General features: G+C 47.4%; 5 protein-coding genes across 5 annotated transcripts; 3 read left to right on the top strand and 2 right to left on the bottom strand.

Annotated features, from left to right (window-relative positions):
• Positions 1-1,003: 1,003 nt before the first annotated feature.
• Positions 1,004-1,881, bottom strand: N7455_012029 (SDR family NAD(P)-dependent oxidoreductase; the record flags this gene model as incomplete). Its single annotated transcript, XM_040953831.2, has 2 exons — positions 1,004-1,678; positions 1,762-1,881. The coding sequence occupies 2 exons, from the start codon at positions 1,879-1,881 to the stop codon at positions 1,004-1,006; spliced, it is 795 nt and encodes a 264-aa protein (XP_040815589.2).
• Positions 1,882-2,645: 764 nt separating this feature from the next.
• N7455_012028 (multicopper oxidase) lies at positions 2,646-4,503 on the bottom strand (the record flags this gene model as incomplete). Its single annotated transcript, XM_040953889.2, has 4 exons — positions 2,646-2,819; positions 2,878-3,780; positions 3,841-4,136; positions 4,194-4,503. 4 exons carry the CDS (start codon positions 4,501-4,503, stop codon positions 2,646-2,648), a joined length of 1,683 nt encoding a protein of 560 aa, XP_040815795.2.
• A 1,245-nt stretch (positions 4,504-5,748) lies between these two features.
• On the top strand, positions 5,749-6,355 carry N7455_012027 (uncharacterized protein; the record flags this gene model as incomplete). The annotated part of the gene is made up of 2 exons (XM_040953982.2): positions 5,749-5,914; positions 5,973-6,355. The coding sequence occupies 2 exons, from the start codon at positions 5,749-5,751 to the stop codon at positions 6,353-6,355; spliced, it is 549 nt and encodes a 182-aa protein (XP_040815700.2).
• A 1,016-nt stretch (positions 6,356-7,371) lies between these two features.
• N7455_012026 (uncharacterized protein) lies at positions 7,372-9,063 on the top strand (the record flags this gene model as incomplete). The annotated part of the gene is made up of 3 exons (XM_040953865.2): positions 7,372-8,632; positions 8,699-8,802; positions 8,869-9,063. 3 exons carry the CDS (start codon positions 7,372-7,374, stop codon positions 9,061-9,063), a joined length of 1,560 nt encoding a protein of 519 aa, XP_040815757.2.
• Positions 9,064-11,938: 2,875 nt separating this feature from the next.
• Positions 11,939-14,592, top strand: N7455_012025 (acetate--CoA ligase). Its single transcript, XM_040953748.2, has 7 exons — positions 11,939-12,003; positions 12,121-12,211; positions 12,296-13,540; positions 13,598-13,858; positions 13,911-14,040; positions 14,100-14,371; positions 14,451-14,592. The coding sequence occupies exons 2-7, from the start codon at positions 12,173-12,175 to the stop codon at positions 14,511-14,513; spliced, it is 2,010 nt and encodes a 669-aa protein (XP_040815732.1). The 5' UTR covers positions 11,939-12,003; positions 12,121-12,172; the 3' UTR covers positions 14,514-14,592.
• Positions 14,593-15,978: the final 1,386 nt, after the last annotated feature.

Below are 15,978 nucleotides of genomic sequence, written 5' to 3'. Positions count from 1 at the left end.
CTTCTGAAGGCCGTCTAAGACTACTCACTGACAGCGCCTTCTCGCAACAGGTGTGGATACAGTCGCAGGAATGATCGAATTTTCTAATCGGGTATTTTGACTAGAGAGTCGAATAATTGTCAGCTAATTAGAAAGACCTACGGTTATTGGTTCCAAGATCGAACGGCTCATCGCGGGGGCGCCTTCCCGCAACATCTGGGAACCCTAAATCTCTTCCCGGAACTACACCCCTACTAACCCTACAAGAGGTTGGAAATACAACACGTCAAAAATGCACGTAGATGGAGTACTTGTTGAAGCTTTGTTCAAGCAAATTTTTAAACACTGGTTCTCATAATATCAGTACTTCTGTGGACTCACTACATAGCTAGTGCGTAGTTGTAACCACACCACTATAAACCCTAGAATGATCCTATCAACATGCATGAGGTTAATAAATCGCACCTGTGGAGATACCTTGAACAATAAAAAACGAAAATATTTCAATGCGCGATGATGAAATACCATTTGCAGCCTGTTTTTGCCAAGCATATATATATGAGTCTCCAACCGCCAGTGCGCCATAACTGATTTTGTTTGCAGTATACTTTGTAATATGAGTATCTTATGCTTAAATCTTACCCTTGAATTTTTAATAATACCTAGACTAGACTTTCTATTCTAAGATCTATTCTCTGTACTTTTGCATCTTAATCTTGGGTACTATAGCTTTCTATTTAATTTGTATAGTAACTCGTTAAAACAGAGCAATTATTTAGTACACAAAGTATAAAAATGGTATTTAAGGAGAGAATTGAAAGGTTTTGTACGAAGTTGTCTATGGGAAAATGCTATGGCGCACTGGCGGCTGGAGGCTGCCGTATCCCTTACTCCAGTGACAAGAGCTAATATGCAGCATGTGCTGTTCAGGAACTAACAACAGACTTCCCCGATTTCCTCGAGGCGGCTCCTTTCACAATCTGAAAGATGAAAGGGAGGTGGTCGCACCTCCCACCTATATAACCTAATACATTGACCAGCCACCACTTGCACAGATAACCTGTCCCGATACCCATGAGGCATCGGGTCCAGCCAACCACCCCACAATCCTCGCAACCTCCTCCGTTGTGCCAAGGCGCTGCTCGACAGGCGTTGTCGCCTTCTGCATGTCGACGATTTCCTTAGGAATGTTGTCCAGCATATCGCTAGGTACAGGTCCTGGCGCCACAGCATTGACCGTCGTGCCATTCCCGCCCAGCTCGCTGGCCCAGGAGCGCGTGAAGCTTTCGATAGCGGCCTTGGAAGCGCTGTAAAGGCTGACGTCTTTGAAGCCGGCACGCGCTCCCACGGAGCTTAAGTTGATAATACGGCCCTTAGGTGCTAGGTTTGGAACCACAGCCTGCGTCATGAGCATAGAACCTCGCACGTTAAGGTTGAAAACCTTATCGTAATCCTCAAGCGTTATGCTCCGCATATTGTTCACCGTCTCGGTGGCGGCATTATTCACCAAAATGTGGATTTGAAGGTCATCGCTGCCAAAGTAAGTCTTGAGCTGCGTAATGACCTCCTGAGCGCCCGTGGTCATTGACAGGTCAGCCTGGCAGGCCCATGTGATCGGTTTGTGAGGGAGTTGGCTGATCTTAGCCCTAAGCTCCTCGACAAGCAATTTACTGTTGTCTGAGACGTAGGTGATACACACCTGTCTCTCGTTAGCCTTTGAGTTCTCTCCTTTTCCCAAAAATATCAAAGAATGACTGCGCATTACAGCAAATTATTCCTTACATTCGCACCACGGCGGGCAAGCTCCCACGCAATGCCGGCACCGATACCACGGGATGACCCCGTTACTATCGCTAGCTTGCTTTGGAGAGGAAGCGCGAACTGGCTTTCGAGGTCCCCCATTATGTCGGTCGTTAGGGATGATGCTAGTTTGCGAAGAAAAGTGACTCGTTCTGAGGTCTACTGTTCGTTTAACTTTTTCTTATGGAGATGAAAAAGGAGGGGTATCTAATTGAGATTTTTCAAAGGGACTACGATCGGGGCACTAGCATTCTTATAGTCAGTTCGTTTGTTTGTTGCTCAGTGACGTCGTAAAATCGGGGTTCGGTGATAGGGTGTTAACGCCGGGATTGACGCCAAAGAGGGGAGCTTACGCGATAACGCATGGCACCAAACCGGAAGAGGCAATTCACAGGCCCGTTGACACGACAAACTAAACATCAAATTTAAAGTACCCTATATAGATATAAGAAAATAGTGAGATATTAGTATCCCCTTCCCTTTCCACGTCCTGTTCCCCCTTTCTGTTTCAATTTCTTTTCTTTTCTTTTTTTTTTTGCTTTGTCCATTTCCCTCCTATGTCAGATAGATCGTTTTACTCGTAAGTTGATTTAGATAAATATCTCAGACCCAAAGCTAAGATTTCACGCTCACCAACCCAATTTGTATGTTCCAAAAAGGAACATATTACGAAACAGAAAAATAGTCCCTTCGGTAGAAATAGGATCTATATAGTACTTGGAAGGTTGCGTGTATTGGAGACTTGTTGACGATGAGTCATGCTGGCTCTGCGAATAGACAGTGCCGGAGGACTCACCAGGTAATTAGCACCATCGAACATCGCCTCTCAGGTAAACATAATGAGAATATTATATGTAATATCAAATCTAGACACCGGAATCATACTGGGTCACATCATCGCCGTGCACATATTTCGACCAGTTCGAACAGGTAGAGTTTAGCTGAGCATAGTCATACTTGATTTCCGATTGGCGTTCGAGAATTTGGACGGCAAAACCCTCAGACGTGTGCCAGGCAATGTGGCAGTGCATAAGCCAGGCCTATTAAAGAATAGGGTTAGCAGAGTTGATTCGGAAAATTGATCCATTGGATTCTTACACCAGGGTTGTTAGTCTTGATTGCAATGACCAAGTAGCCACTAGCTGGCATCATTGCAACATCACGTCGGGGCGCATTCACAAGCGTGAGAGCGTTGGGGTTTGAAGAGTCAAACTCGCCATACCCGGAGCCCAAGACCCAGAAGTCGTGACCGTGAAGATGCATCGGGTGGTCTTGGGCGAACGGAGAGTGAATGACCATGTACGCCCACTTATCAGCCTCTGGAAGATGGATGACACGCTGCTTCTGGGTCCATGTATTGTTGCCCTCTGCAACTTGAAGTAGGGTGGGGTACTCCCACTGGGTACGGAAAGAAGTCTTGTTCATGGTCCAGAGCAAGGCATTGTCAGTGACCTCGACAGCAACCTTTTCTGATGCATCGTATGTGTAGGTCTCCGAGGCATTGATGGCCAGGTAGGGGATGAGATCAGAAGAAGCTTCATCCGCACAGGAGTCTGTGTAGCTATAGGCGGAGGTAGTGGGATCTGTGGTGGATGTGCTATTGTAGCGAATGATTCCCTTGACATTATCAACCGCATCGGTCTCGGAACAGGATACTTGGGGAATAGCACGTAACCAGAAGTTGCCGCTTGTAAGGTTTTTCGCTGTGACAATAACATCGTATCGCTGCCCCATACCGATACTGAGCTCAGTGGTATTGTAAGGTTGGATTGGAACAAAGTCGGTTGCAATGACCTCAAGGTGGTGGCTGTCAATCATGAAGCGGAAGTGTTGGTCTGCCGCGGCATTGACAAGTCTCAGACGGTATCTGACCGTTGGTTCGAATGAAGTCTCGAACCGCGATCCATTTGTCCCGTAGGTATTTGTTCCGTTGATCAGACCGTTGGGTGCCGTGGGTGGTCCACCAGTAGCGGCTTGGCTGACCAATTCATCTGCCGTTTGCTATAAGGGTCAGTATTCATCAGAACTTTCCAATAAGTATTCGATGAAAGCATTACATACGTGGTACCAATCATTTAAAAAGACGTGTCCAAGATCAACATCGTAGTTGGCAGTAGCAGGGCCATTAATCAAAATACCACCAAATGCTCCGTCCCATGCCTGGACGTAGAAGTGTGAATGGTACCAACCAGTACCGTATTCGACAGCACGCCAGCGGTAAGTCAAGGAGTCACCCGGAGCAATTGGGCATTGTGTGATACTTGGAACACCATCCATACCATCGGTCCAGTTTTGACGGATTCCGTGGAAGTGAAGACCAGTGCCATTGTTTTGGAGTGAATTGGTGAAGTGAACAACTTAATATCAAGGAATTAGTCTGCGGACTTGAGCATTTTTGAGACGGACTTATGTACCAACAGTATCACCCCAGTCAGCAATGATGGTAGGTCCAGGGAAAGATCCATTGATCAGTTGTACAGGCATCTCAATACCATCCGGTGCAGCAGTGGTGTTTTCGATATTGAGCCAATATTCCCGGACCACACCAGTATCAGGAACCTCCTCGTAGTAGTTGGTTGATATATCATATCCATCTTTCCAGCATGATCGATCAGATGCGCTGTTCACGCACGGTGTGTCCCTCGTCGACTTCACTGGTAAGCTTGCACTTAGAGCAGTGCACAACGAGAGAAGAGAAGAAATGAAAAGGCCTCGTAGAAGCATGCTGCTGAGTACACCCGAAAGAGTGTGAAAACAGGTAATAGGATACGCAACTCCAATCTGAAGACACTTGGGTGCAAAGAGAGAAAGAGATTCTAAACCAGCCTCGAGGAAGAACGAGACTCAGAATTGATGATCTAGCTGGCTCGTGATGTTATAAAATTAAAACTGCTAGAAATATATTTTCCGCGCATCAGGATCCTCGTTCCCTGAAAGTGTACGTATGGTAATGCAGAATCAAATGCTCTAGGCTACTACGATCTACCTAACGTCCTTCCCAATATGCTCTACCAAGGATGCCCCAAAAACGAAACCAATACGGGAATGAACGGGATGACTTCTCTTAGCAGCATCTAGCGGGAACAATTAACGCAATAGCAGATATCAAGCCGTGTTTCTCTGGTCTTTTACTATGATAGAAAAAATGATATCCGAAGTTTACGTAGTCAGCGGGGCCTCGGAGGGCGATGATCATCGATCGAAAAATGGTATGTACTCCGTAGTTTACAGAGTAGTATTCCCCGCTGCTAATATTATTTTTAACTTGCGCGTCAAGTGGGGACTTCCTAAGGTTATTTTCAATTGATCGACTCAGGCTTATCGACGGTACAGGAGGGGCCTTTTAAGCATATTTCCGTATCTTAATTTTCAAACTCGCCTTTTCAATCAGTCCTCACTTAACATTTTAAAATCACATTTCTCTTATATTCCCTGGCATAAAGCTCGAGGTATTAGGCTGAGAACTTTTCAACTCAGCTCACTTAATAGGAATTATTGAACAAAAAGTGACAGGGGTTGCGCGGACAGTCAGGTACAAGAAGTCCATACCAGCCGGCCAAAGTGGATCCGAGCCATCGTCAGCTACGCAAAGCAAGCTTTCGGTTGAATGTGGACCCCAAGAGACTTTCCGAAAATATACAGACCAGTCTGGCCTGTCAGCCTTGTGAAAATTGCCTTCGGAGAACAGAATTTGAGAGATCTTGCCTTCATTTAGCAAACTTCGCGGTGGGACACGCTGTATGGAGTACGAGAGATACCTTGGCACGGGGATTCCTCGAATTCGACCCTAGAATACTCCGTACATATAGTCGAATACAGTTACGGATCTTGACGTGGGCCGTGTCCTATATTCTGCTAAATATTTATTAGCGCGCTTCCATGGAGCTGGTCGTGCCTACCATTTTGTAAGGAATTCAAGTGCGCATATTCCAGCCAATTCTTTTGTCACCACTAGACAAGGGCAGCATAATGCACGTACCCAAACTTTTCTACTGTTTCCTCATGCAAGCTTGCTGGAGCTATGCCCTTGCAAGCCCATCTAGCCATGTTAAACGTGCGGCGGAAACAAATGCTACACTCTACGCATACGGAGTGAACGCCTCTTCATGGCCCATTGCTTACGGACTCGATGATGGTATGTGTCTCTGAAAGAATCTTTATTCTGCTTCACTGATACTGATACCATACCCAAGGCCTCTTGTACATTACAGAAACCCCAGACGACAGCGCTGCCAACGTTACCCCCCTAACCTGGGATCTTGCTTCAATCACTGGTGAATGCTGGATTGCCAACGCAACTTTCGTGAATGGCACTGCTGCAGGATCGTTATTCATTGAGCAGAACAACGCCCTCGGCGTTTTGCCATTTACCCGAATCGCATATATCAACGGAACTGTTTCCGGATTTGCTCTGTTCGCCTCGCAATTGGTGTACAACAACAATACTGCGCTTGAAGCTCAATTCTGGGCCAAGTCAACCAACACTTCCGGTGTTTATGGACTTATCTGGACCCCTGATGGAGACACCCCCACTGGTGACTTCCCTGTTGTTTTGAAAGCCTCGGAAGATTATTAGCCGTTGGAAGGAAGTCCAGAGAGTCGTCCTGAATGGAGTATGGTCTATGTGAAGCAAGGTTCATAATCTAGTGAAACCGTGTTTGAACAGACGACATGCCCTCTCCATATTCTTCTGAGGAGAGGAAAGTTTGCTCTTTTGGATAGTTAATACAATAGCAAATTGCTGAATTGCCACCTGATAAGTTAAAATATTAAACAAATTTGGCATTTCACAGTAATCCAATCATAGGCGATCAAGGTTAGACTCAGAAAATAGAGCGAAGAACCCGCAAGGGACCTGCCTTATACCAATTCGCTCCAGGTAGCATATTCGACATTAGGGGGAAGGTCAACATCGAGGGCACCATCACGGATACCGCCAGTAATGTCCATCGGATCAACCGAGACAACCCAACCACCACGGTCAAGCTTCGAGTCTTCTTGACCTTGGTGTGAACCAATCAAAGAACAAACAGTAGCCTAGTTTGAGCTATTTCAACCCTTATCTCGTCGCGTCTTCTTCAAATACAACTTCCGGTTATAAATTTAACCGCGCTCCCCCCTAAAGTGGGCCACGACTCGACATCCTTTCTTTCGCATCTTCAGCATGGCATCGTACAGAAGGTCTTATTCATTCCACATTCGAACTCGGATTCAGAAATTCCCATGAGGTGTAGGCCTTATGGATGAATCGGCATTCTGAGATTTTACCGAGCCTCTCAACGCATCTGTGCCGCGCCACACTACAGCATCATATTCTGTATCTGAAGATCTTGACTCTTGGCAAACGTTGATCACATTCAGACTATGGCTATTTCTGGCGCTAGGCTGGATGAGCTTGTTCCAATATTAATATCTCTTGGCTGAAGTAACGCGAGATGCCGCGTCATTTCCATGACGAACCGACTCAGACATCATTGTCAACATCATCAGCATTGGTATTAAGAGACAAAGGTTCCCGTAATGTTTCCTTGGCTGTCAACTGTAAATCTTATTGTCGTTCCTTTAGGCTCTTCCTGAGCCGCGCTTGATAAAATGCGATTCTCCGCTCTTTTGCTACCGCTGACAGCTACCCTCGTCTTCGCGATCCCCAAGTCGAGCAGCTCGACCACATCGGACAAGCCAACTGTGACCCTCGGTTATACCACCCTTCAAGCTGCTGCTGGAAATGAGACTCTCGGCTACTACAAATACCAGAACATTCGTTTTGCCGCGGTTCCTACAGGTGACCTTCGTTTCGCCAAGCCGCAATGGCCTCCTACCGAGTCTGGCATCAACAATGGCACCACTTATGCGAACGCCGATGTCGATTGCTCCTCGGAGGAAGACTGCCTCTACATGGACGTGTGGGTTCCGGCCAATTCCAAGGGAAAGAAGCTGCCCGTCATGGTTTGGACCTATGGTGGTGGATTCACAGGTGGCTCTAAGTCGGAAAACACCCCCGAGGGTCTCTTCGACCTGTCCAAGGAATTCATTTTCGTGTCTTTCAACTACCGTCTTGGAATCACCGGTATTGCCAACTCTGTGTCCCTCACTCACCAGGGCGCCACGGACAATGTGGCACTGTACGATGTTGAGCATGCCTACAAGTGGGTGAAAAAGTATATCAGCAAATTCGGTGGTAACCCCGAAGATATCACTGCTTTCGGTTTCTCTGCTGGTGGCAGTATGCCCTTGTTTATGATGACTCGTTATGGTGGTCACAACTCACAGCTCTTCAACAAGGCTTACATTACTTCTCCTGGCTTCGTCCCTGGTGCCGGTCACCATCAGGGTGAGACGTTCTACCAGAATGTTTCCACTGCAGTTGGCTGCACCGGTGGTGACTTGACTTGCATGCGCGCGGTCTCCTTCACTAACTTGACTGATGCTGCGACCGATGTCTACGATGCCTATGGCTATCAATTCCAGCCCCGTGTTGACGGTGACTTTGTAGCTGACACCTACGAGTCGCAGCTCTACCAGGGTCGCTTCAACTTTGACGGACCTCTGGTTATTACCCACGAGCAGCATGAGAACAATGGATCGCCAACATCCGGTGTCAATACCACTGCGGATGTAGAGGCTGAGCTTCGCGCCTTCTTCCCGGCTATCACCGACGACGCTGTTGGGGAAATCATGGACGCGTTTCCTGCCTCTGACTACGCTAGCCCTGGCTACCGCTTCGCGGACATGAGACAGTCCTTCGATCTTACTGCGCACAACTATGCTTTGACCTGTGCCCTTGACAACAACACTTGGAACGCCATGGTTGCTCTTGGGCAGTCCACTCATGGTACTGACCAGAACTACTACTGTAAGATTCCCTGTAAAATAGTTAAGTGGTTAGGATGACTGAGGCTAACGTATTACTCAACAACAGGGTACAGCACTTACTCTCTTTCCTCTTCCAGCTCCTCCAGCAGTGCTGATTCTGGAGCTGGTGTCGCTATCAGCGGTAGCTCCTCCGTCAGCTCGACTGTTGCTGTATGTGTTCTTATCTTGATTGCGAAAAGAAAATCCCCCACGACTGACTCATTCTTTCCCTCGCAGCGCAAGATGCAAAAGTATCTCCTTTCCTTCGTCCTCACTGGCAACCCCAACACCAAGTGGTCTAGCGACAAGCTCCACTGGCCTAAGTACGGCAGCGATGCTACCGAGCTGGTTTTCAACACCACCATGTACACCCAGACTGATGACCTGGCCAACATCAAGAGTACGTACTGGAACAAGGCTCTGTGGTACTAGGCGAAGATTGTATCGGATCTGAATACTGAGAGAGTCCTGCTGTTGTTGGAACAACAAAATTTGAACAGGTATTTCTACTTCTGTATACAACCTGTCTCATCGGTACATGATCAAGATGAATACATTCACAATTCGAATATCCACATCTATCTTAAGTGGTGACTTGTGTCTAAATAACCAGCCAAAAGCCCGCACACCCAAATTTGGGTACTGAGAATCGTTTTAAAGAATCTTCTGTAGCACTTGAGGCCTTTCTAAACCTTTGGAGACTTCCAATGGATAGATTTCAAAGTTTCAAAGTACTGATCATAACTTTCCAAACTCCCCACATGTGGTGGGTATGTGTCATGTCACGCACTATATATATACCACTATATCTGAGCATTACGCGATATAGTGGTCTTTTTGGCCTAGTTTGTAACTCGCCAATCCAGGGGCAGGTTGTAACAGTATGGCGATGATTAGCGCCACCAGGGGGTAAAAAACGGTGTTTGACTAAGGTCTCTGTCATGGTAATTCAAGTCTTCTTATTTTCTGCCAGGCAACCACTCGAAATATTGGAAACAGAAGATTCGACAACCTGATGACTATATCGAGTAAATACCGTGGTGAAATAAGCTGGCCTGTCCCGGCAATCGACTTGACCGAATGAATTAAAACAAGACAAGACACGCGCACCCGGAAACAATGATCTAGCCGCGTTCTATTCTTTAATGTCCGATTTGGTTTGCAAGGGTGTCTAGCTTAATAATGCTCCTAATCGTCCTGGCCTGTCTAAAAATCATGCGATCCACGCGTTAGTACGCCGTTAGCCTAGGTATATGTAACGACAGACAAGGGTAGCCGCATGATGGATTTGGCGCTTGTGCGGTTTTAGATGGACCGCACGGGATAGGTTTGCCGCGAAAATACTTTCTCTCAACAAGTTGTACTCCGTACGTCCAGGCCCCTTTCCTAGTGTGTACTCCATAATCGGAATTTGCTTGGATGTTTGTTTTGTTGGGGCAATGTCGAGCAAAAGCATGGAGTTAGCGCGGCCTTTTCTCGGGCTTCTTTCACGCTCTACGGAGTACGGAGGGACTTGTCCCACAATAATCTTTGTTATCGAAAATTCTATTGTGCTTATTGGGCAGTTTGGACTTTTTTCCCCGCTACAATCCAACGATCGTACTATTGTAAATAGTACAAATACAGCTTGATACCCCGTCGGATCGCCCGGTGTAGCGTGCATGGTCTTGGGGGTTCGGGCTGCATCACCTCTCCTTTTTTTTTGTTGGGAAACGAGTGGGAAAAGGTGGACCTTGGACTTTTTTTTTTAGCAAGGCAGCTAAAGGCTAGAGCAGAGCAGTGTGTTTAATTCGTATTCCACTGATCTTCATGGCGCAGTAGTGTACAACAGAGGGGCATCCCGCCGTCAAATGTACGATGCATACGACATCGTAAGGCTTGATACTACCTAACCCGTGCTAAGAGATAGGTTCAACTTCTAAACATTGGAATGTTTCAGATTCAAGGATCATTTCGAATTATTTCCACCAATGCAACTTGGAGAACTGAAAAAAAGGTACAAAGTACAAAGTACATATTGTACTAGTTAAGACTAAAGAAACAAGGGCTGCAAGGTACCCCCCTTTTTGTCCCACAATCATTTTACTCCCCACAATACAATCCAGCATACAAAACGTTGTTCTTTAACATTTGAAAATGATAATAATAATAAAAAACATGGGAACTAAATTAAAACATATTGTAAATACGGAGCGTCGTGACCAGTGGAGCCTACCCATGTGGCTTTGATGTTTGAATATCAATTATTATCCCTTGAATTGCTTCGTATACTTCGTACTACCATATGTATCTATGCACAATGCCAAAGTTTGAGACGACTATCTAGGTAGGATCATCAGATCAACAGCGCCAATAGCGCCAACGCAAAAGGATCATGTAGCTTACTCATCCTGGACCCCACATTCTCCAGTCCCGAAATCGGCGATCCGGTCTCATGATGAGCCTCCATGATGGCGAACTAAGTTATATGGGGGGGGGGGATACTCGGTCCGAAAATCCTGACATCATATCATCATATTATGACATATCAAAGTGAAAGTAACCTCGGGAGTCGTAACATAAAGCAAAAATAATCTGGGGGAAGAAAACAATCTATGCAGAACGGGTATGTACGGAGTCGGAATACGGAGGCCCTCCTCAAATATTCGAATGCGGCATACAAAGTAGAAGGCCTGCATTTGCGGGTCTGGCCTAGGGGAGGACTGCATACGCTTGTATCTTTGAATGTCACTGACTTGCATGTCTCCTGTGGCCCGCCCTCCCCTGGACCGCGACCATCCCCGGACCTTGGCCCTTGGCTAAAGCCAAGGTTACAACCCCCGCCTATTGGACTCGGACAAAGGGTTCGACACGAGAACAATTAGGCCGTGGTCGGTTGAACTAGCGTTTCTTCCCGACTAGAAACCCCCCAATGAGGTGGCGGACATATCTTAGTCAAAATCCTGGAGGGGCAAGCTTACCCCGGAGCAACGGAAGGGACCTTCCAACCCCCGCATGGCCGAACCCAAACTCATATTCTGATGTGATAGTTGCAATGAAATAGCCTCAGGATTGAATTGTAGTGTATTGAGAATGTATCTCATTCAATCCTGATTCGGAGATTGAAGTGGATAATGTAAATGTACATACTAACTATAGGCCGTCTGCGGCTAGACAGAAGTGTAGAGTGGTATTGTATTTGAACTGTAAGGGCGCACGGACCATTCCCAATATGGAAGGGAAGGAAAAGGGAAGTGGCACATCCTCCCGGACTACTAATATTGTCGTGAATCCCCTCTTGCATCTCCTTTTTCTTTTTTCTTCTCTTCTCTAATTACTATACCCTGTTTGATCATCATTATTTATAAAATTATAACCTTCCCGACTCTCAGAGTGAGTTCATTTCCAACCCCCACTATTTGCATTACATAAAAGAGCTCATCCCACCTTGACTCTTCCCCAATTCGGACCTTTCGCAATTCATTTCCTCTGACATCCGATCTCGTGCAGAATATCATATAGTTCCATTCTGCATTCATCCCTCCCATTGGACTCCGCAATCATGTCGGACGGCCCCATTCAGCCTCCCAAGCCCGCAGTGGTAAGAATCACCTCCTAACTGGGATGACCAGACCGGTGTAGCTCCGGTGACCACAGTAGCAAGGGCTAACAGTTGGTGATATAGGTGCATGAAGCACACGCGGTCGACACTTTCCACGTTCCCAAGGCGTTCCACGACAAGCACCCCACCGGCACTCACATCAAGGACATCGAAGAGTACAAGAAGCTTTATGAAGAATCAATTAAGAGCCCCGACACTTTCTGGGCTCGCATGGCCCGCGAGCTCCTCACATTTGACAAGGACTTTGAAACCACACACCACGGCTCCTTCGAGAACGGCGACAATGCCTGGTTCGTCGAGGGTCGGTTGAACGCATCGTTCAACTGTGTCGATCGTCATGCCCTCAAGAACCCAGATAAGGTCGCCATTATCTATGAAGCCGACGAGCCCAGCGAGGGTCGCAAGATCACCTACGGAGAGCTGATGCGCGAGGTGTCCCGGGTTGCCTGGACTCTCAAGGAGCGTGGTGTCAAGAAGGGTGACACGGTCGGCATCTACTTGCCCATGATTCCCGAGGCCGTGATCGCTTTCCTCGCTTGCTCGCGTATTGGTGCTGTGCACTCCGTCGTCTTCGCTGGTTTCTCCTCCGACTCCCTCCGAGACCGTGTCCTGGACGCCGCGTCCAAGGTCGTTATTACCACCGACGAGGGCAAGCGCGGTGGCAAGGTCATCGGCACTAAGAAGATTGTGGACGAGGCTATGAAGCAGTGCCCCGATGTGCACACCGTTCTGGTGTTCAAGCGCACCGGTGCCGAGGTGCCCTGGACCGCGGGCCGTGACATTTGGTGGCACGAGGAGGTCGAGAAGTACCCCAACTACATCGCCCCTGAGCCGGTCAGCTCCGAGGACCCTCTCTTCCTGCTGTACACTTCTGGTTCAACCGGCAAGCCCAAAGGTGTTATGCACACCACTGCAGGCTACCTGCTCGGTGCTGCTATGACTGGAAAGTACGTGTTCGATATCCATGATGATGATCGCTACTTTTGCGGTGGTGATGTCGGTTGGATTACCGGTCACACCTATGTCGTGTACGCCCCTCTATTGCTTGGCTGTGCCACCGTCGTGTTCGAGAGTACCCCCGCCTACCCTAACTTCTCCCGCTACTGGGATGTCATTGACAAGCACGATGTCACACAATTCTACGTTGCACCCACCGCTCTGCGTCTGCTGAAGCGCGCTGGAGATGAGCACATTCACCACAAGATGAGCAGTCTGCGTATTCTTGGATCAGTTGGAGAGCCCATTGCCGCGGAAGTCTGGAAGTGGTACTTCGAGTCTGTCGGCAAGGAAGAAGCTCACATTTGCGACGTTCGTTCCCCTTCCCCCTGGACCTTTTGGAATAACTTCTAATTTTGGGATTTTTAGACATACTGGCAAACTGAGACTGGCTCCAATGTCATCACCCCTCTCGGCGGTATCACCCCCACCAAGCCCGGCAGTGCTTCTCTGCCCTTCTTTGGTATTGAGCCTGCCATTATCGACCCCGTCTCCGGAGAGGAGATTCTTGGCAATGATGTCGAGGGTGTTTTGGCCTTCAAGCAGCCGTGGCCCAGCATGGCCCGCACCGTGTGGGGTGCTCACAAGCGTTACATGGACACTTACTTGAATGTGTACAAGGGTTACTACGTAAGACGCCTCGCAGCCTGACTTTACGGAATTGACACTAACTCATATATAGTTCACTGGAGATGGTGCTGGCCGTGATCACGACGGCTACTACTGGATCCGTGGCCGTGTCGACGATGTCGTCAACGTTTCTGGACACCGTCTGTCCACCGCTGAGATCGAGGCTGCTCTTCTCGAGCACCGTAAGTGAAACCACGGTACATTCCAAACTTCCAACTGAGCCTAGGCTAACTTTGAACAGCTGCTGTTGCTGAGGCTGCTGTCGTTGGTATTGCCGATGAGCTGACCGGCCAGGCTGTCAATGCCTTCGTCGCCCTCAAGGAGGGCAACGGGTCAGAGCAGATCAGCAAGGACCTTGCAATGCAAGTCCGCAAGTCCATCGGTCCCTTCGCCGCCCCCAAGGCCGTCTTCGTCGTGGATGACCTCCCCAAGACCCGCAGTGGCAAGATCATGCGCCGAATCCTGCGGAAGATTCTCAGTGGCGAGGAGGACAGCCTTGGTGATACATCAACGGTAAGCTCACCGCCCCCTCAGCAATATAATACTCGCAATCGTATACTCCGAGCAATAGCTAACGAAATCTTCTTTACAGCTCTCCGACCCCAGTGTTGTGGACAGGATCATCGAAACCGTCCACGCCGCCCGCCAGAAGTAAAGTGAAGGTCTATGAATTTGATGATAATGACGTCGGAGAGCAAAATTCCTAGTGAGATTTTTGGAAGTAGTATTATGGTCTTTTGGAGATTATACACCCCCGACCACGGTCCATTTGGTTCATGGCAAAATTGAACTTGACCTTGCGGGAGGTTTTCTTTTTCTTTTATTTTTTTTTGGCCGGTTTCAGAATCACTACTTGTATTTGAGATTCCCTTGGCTCGCTCAGAAGCGATGTGAATAGTATACTTTTTTTGGGTTTCATATTTAGTTCGTGCACGTTCTCGTGAAGTTTTTGGATATATATGTTTACCGGAGTCAACCTCGATGCGAAGAATTTGCCTGCTGGGTAGCTTGTACTCCGCGGTCAATAGTCTAAAAAACCGAAGAATAAAAACTAAGAGATCTATCTATGAACTTATTGTAGATGACATCCGCCGGTTGCGGCCAAACGTTTTATGTGACTTGCCTCGGGTTAAATCCGGGTATACCGTATATGTAGCATGAGTTCGTGCCCAATAGGGTGTAATCTTTTACCTGCGTTGCCCTGGCTCTCATTGGACGCAATAGGTATGGTATTATGCACTTTACATAGTAAATAATCGCTGTTATTTCGCCGTGTGCCGTACGTCCTTCGCGGTACCTAGGTATCCATCTCAACTCGCTTAATAATGAGTTTAAGCCACAGCGCTGGCTTGCGATTTCTCATGCGGAGAATACGAACCTCGTAGGTTTAGCTTCATGTTGTGCAATTACCAGAGGTAATTTCTTAATAATATCTTTTATCGAATTCTATTTTCAAATGTGGCCTAGAAGATTGACCAAGAAATAGTACTAGCACCGATGAGGCTGACAGTTTTTAGCTGTTTTTATAGTTGCCTCCGGCGCATGGGCGTCCGGCGGTCTACAGTGGCCCTTGAACTGCATGGGACCAGCTGATATGCGCACGTGGTTGTAGCGATCACTCGAAGACTTGAGATGATTGGATGGCGGTCAACTATTCGGAACTGTCATCCTATCGGTTACGAGGTGCTAGACACATATGGGCCTACCTTTTCTCATATCAAAAGTTCTGTGATGATACCAAACAACCATGCCGAGATAAGCGTTGCATGTGAGTTTTCGGTCGAAATTTTTTATTAACTGAAAGACTATTGAGAGGTCTATTGAGAGGTCATGAATATAGCAAGAACAATAAAAAATAAAAAGTTAGAGAAGTCTGGGCTTCAAAGTAGACTCGAGTAAACGGGTATACATCACTGGGGTGGAAAGGTTTCACCTTCGGATCACTTGTGAATGACAATACTCGTCAATCAATAAGATATTTCACCTCGAGCTGCATTGAACAACAATGAGTCACTCGTCAATAAATAGACCGAAGACAAGTCTATTGTCCTTGTTCTGCACCGCATTCATTGGAGAAATCCGATTTAGGCAGCTATCACGTGACGGAACATTGTGACCCG

Source organism: Penicillium solitum, assembly GCF_028829755.1.
Source record: "Penicillium solitum strain IBT 25940 chromosome Unknown utg000009l_segment0_segment0, whole genome shotgun sequence".
In the NCBI taxonomy this organism is placed as follows: Eukaryota; Fungi; Ascomycota; class Eurotiomycetes; order Eurotiales; family Aspergillaceae; genus Penicillium; species Penicillium solitum.
This window is presented reverse-complemented; position numbering and strand designations above follow the sequence as displayed.

What these genes read in the sequence shown, in the direction of transcription:
- N7455_012025 (XM_040953748.2), top strand. Translation starts at nt 12,173, where the DNA reads ATGTCGGACGGCCCCATTCAGCCTCCCAAGCCCGCAGTG. An exon ending in AGCCTCCCAAGCCCGCAGTG is followed by an intron (nt 12,212 to 12,295) that starts GTAAGAATCACC and finishes TTGGTGATATAG; the next exon opens with GTGCATGAAGCACACGCGGT. An exon ending in GGCTGCTCTTCTCGAGCACC is followed by an intron (nt 14,041 to 14,099) that starts GTAAGTGAAACC and finishes AACTTTGAACAG; the next exon opens with CTGCTGTTGCTGAGGCTGCT.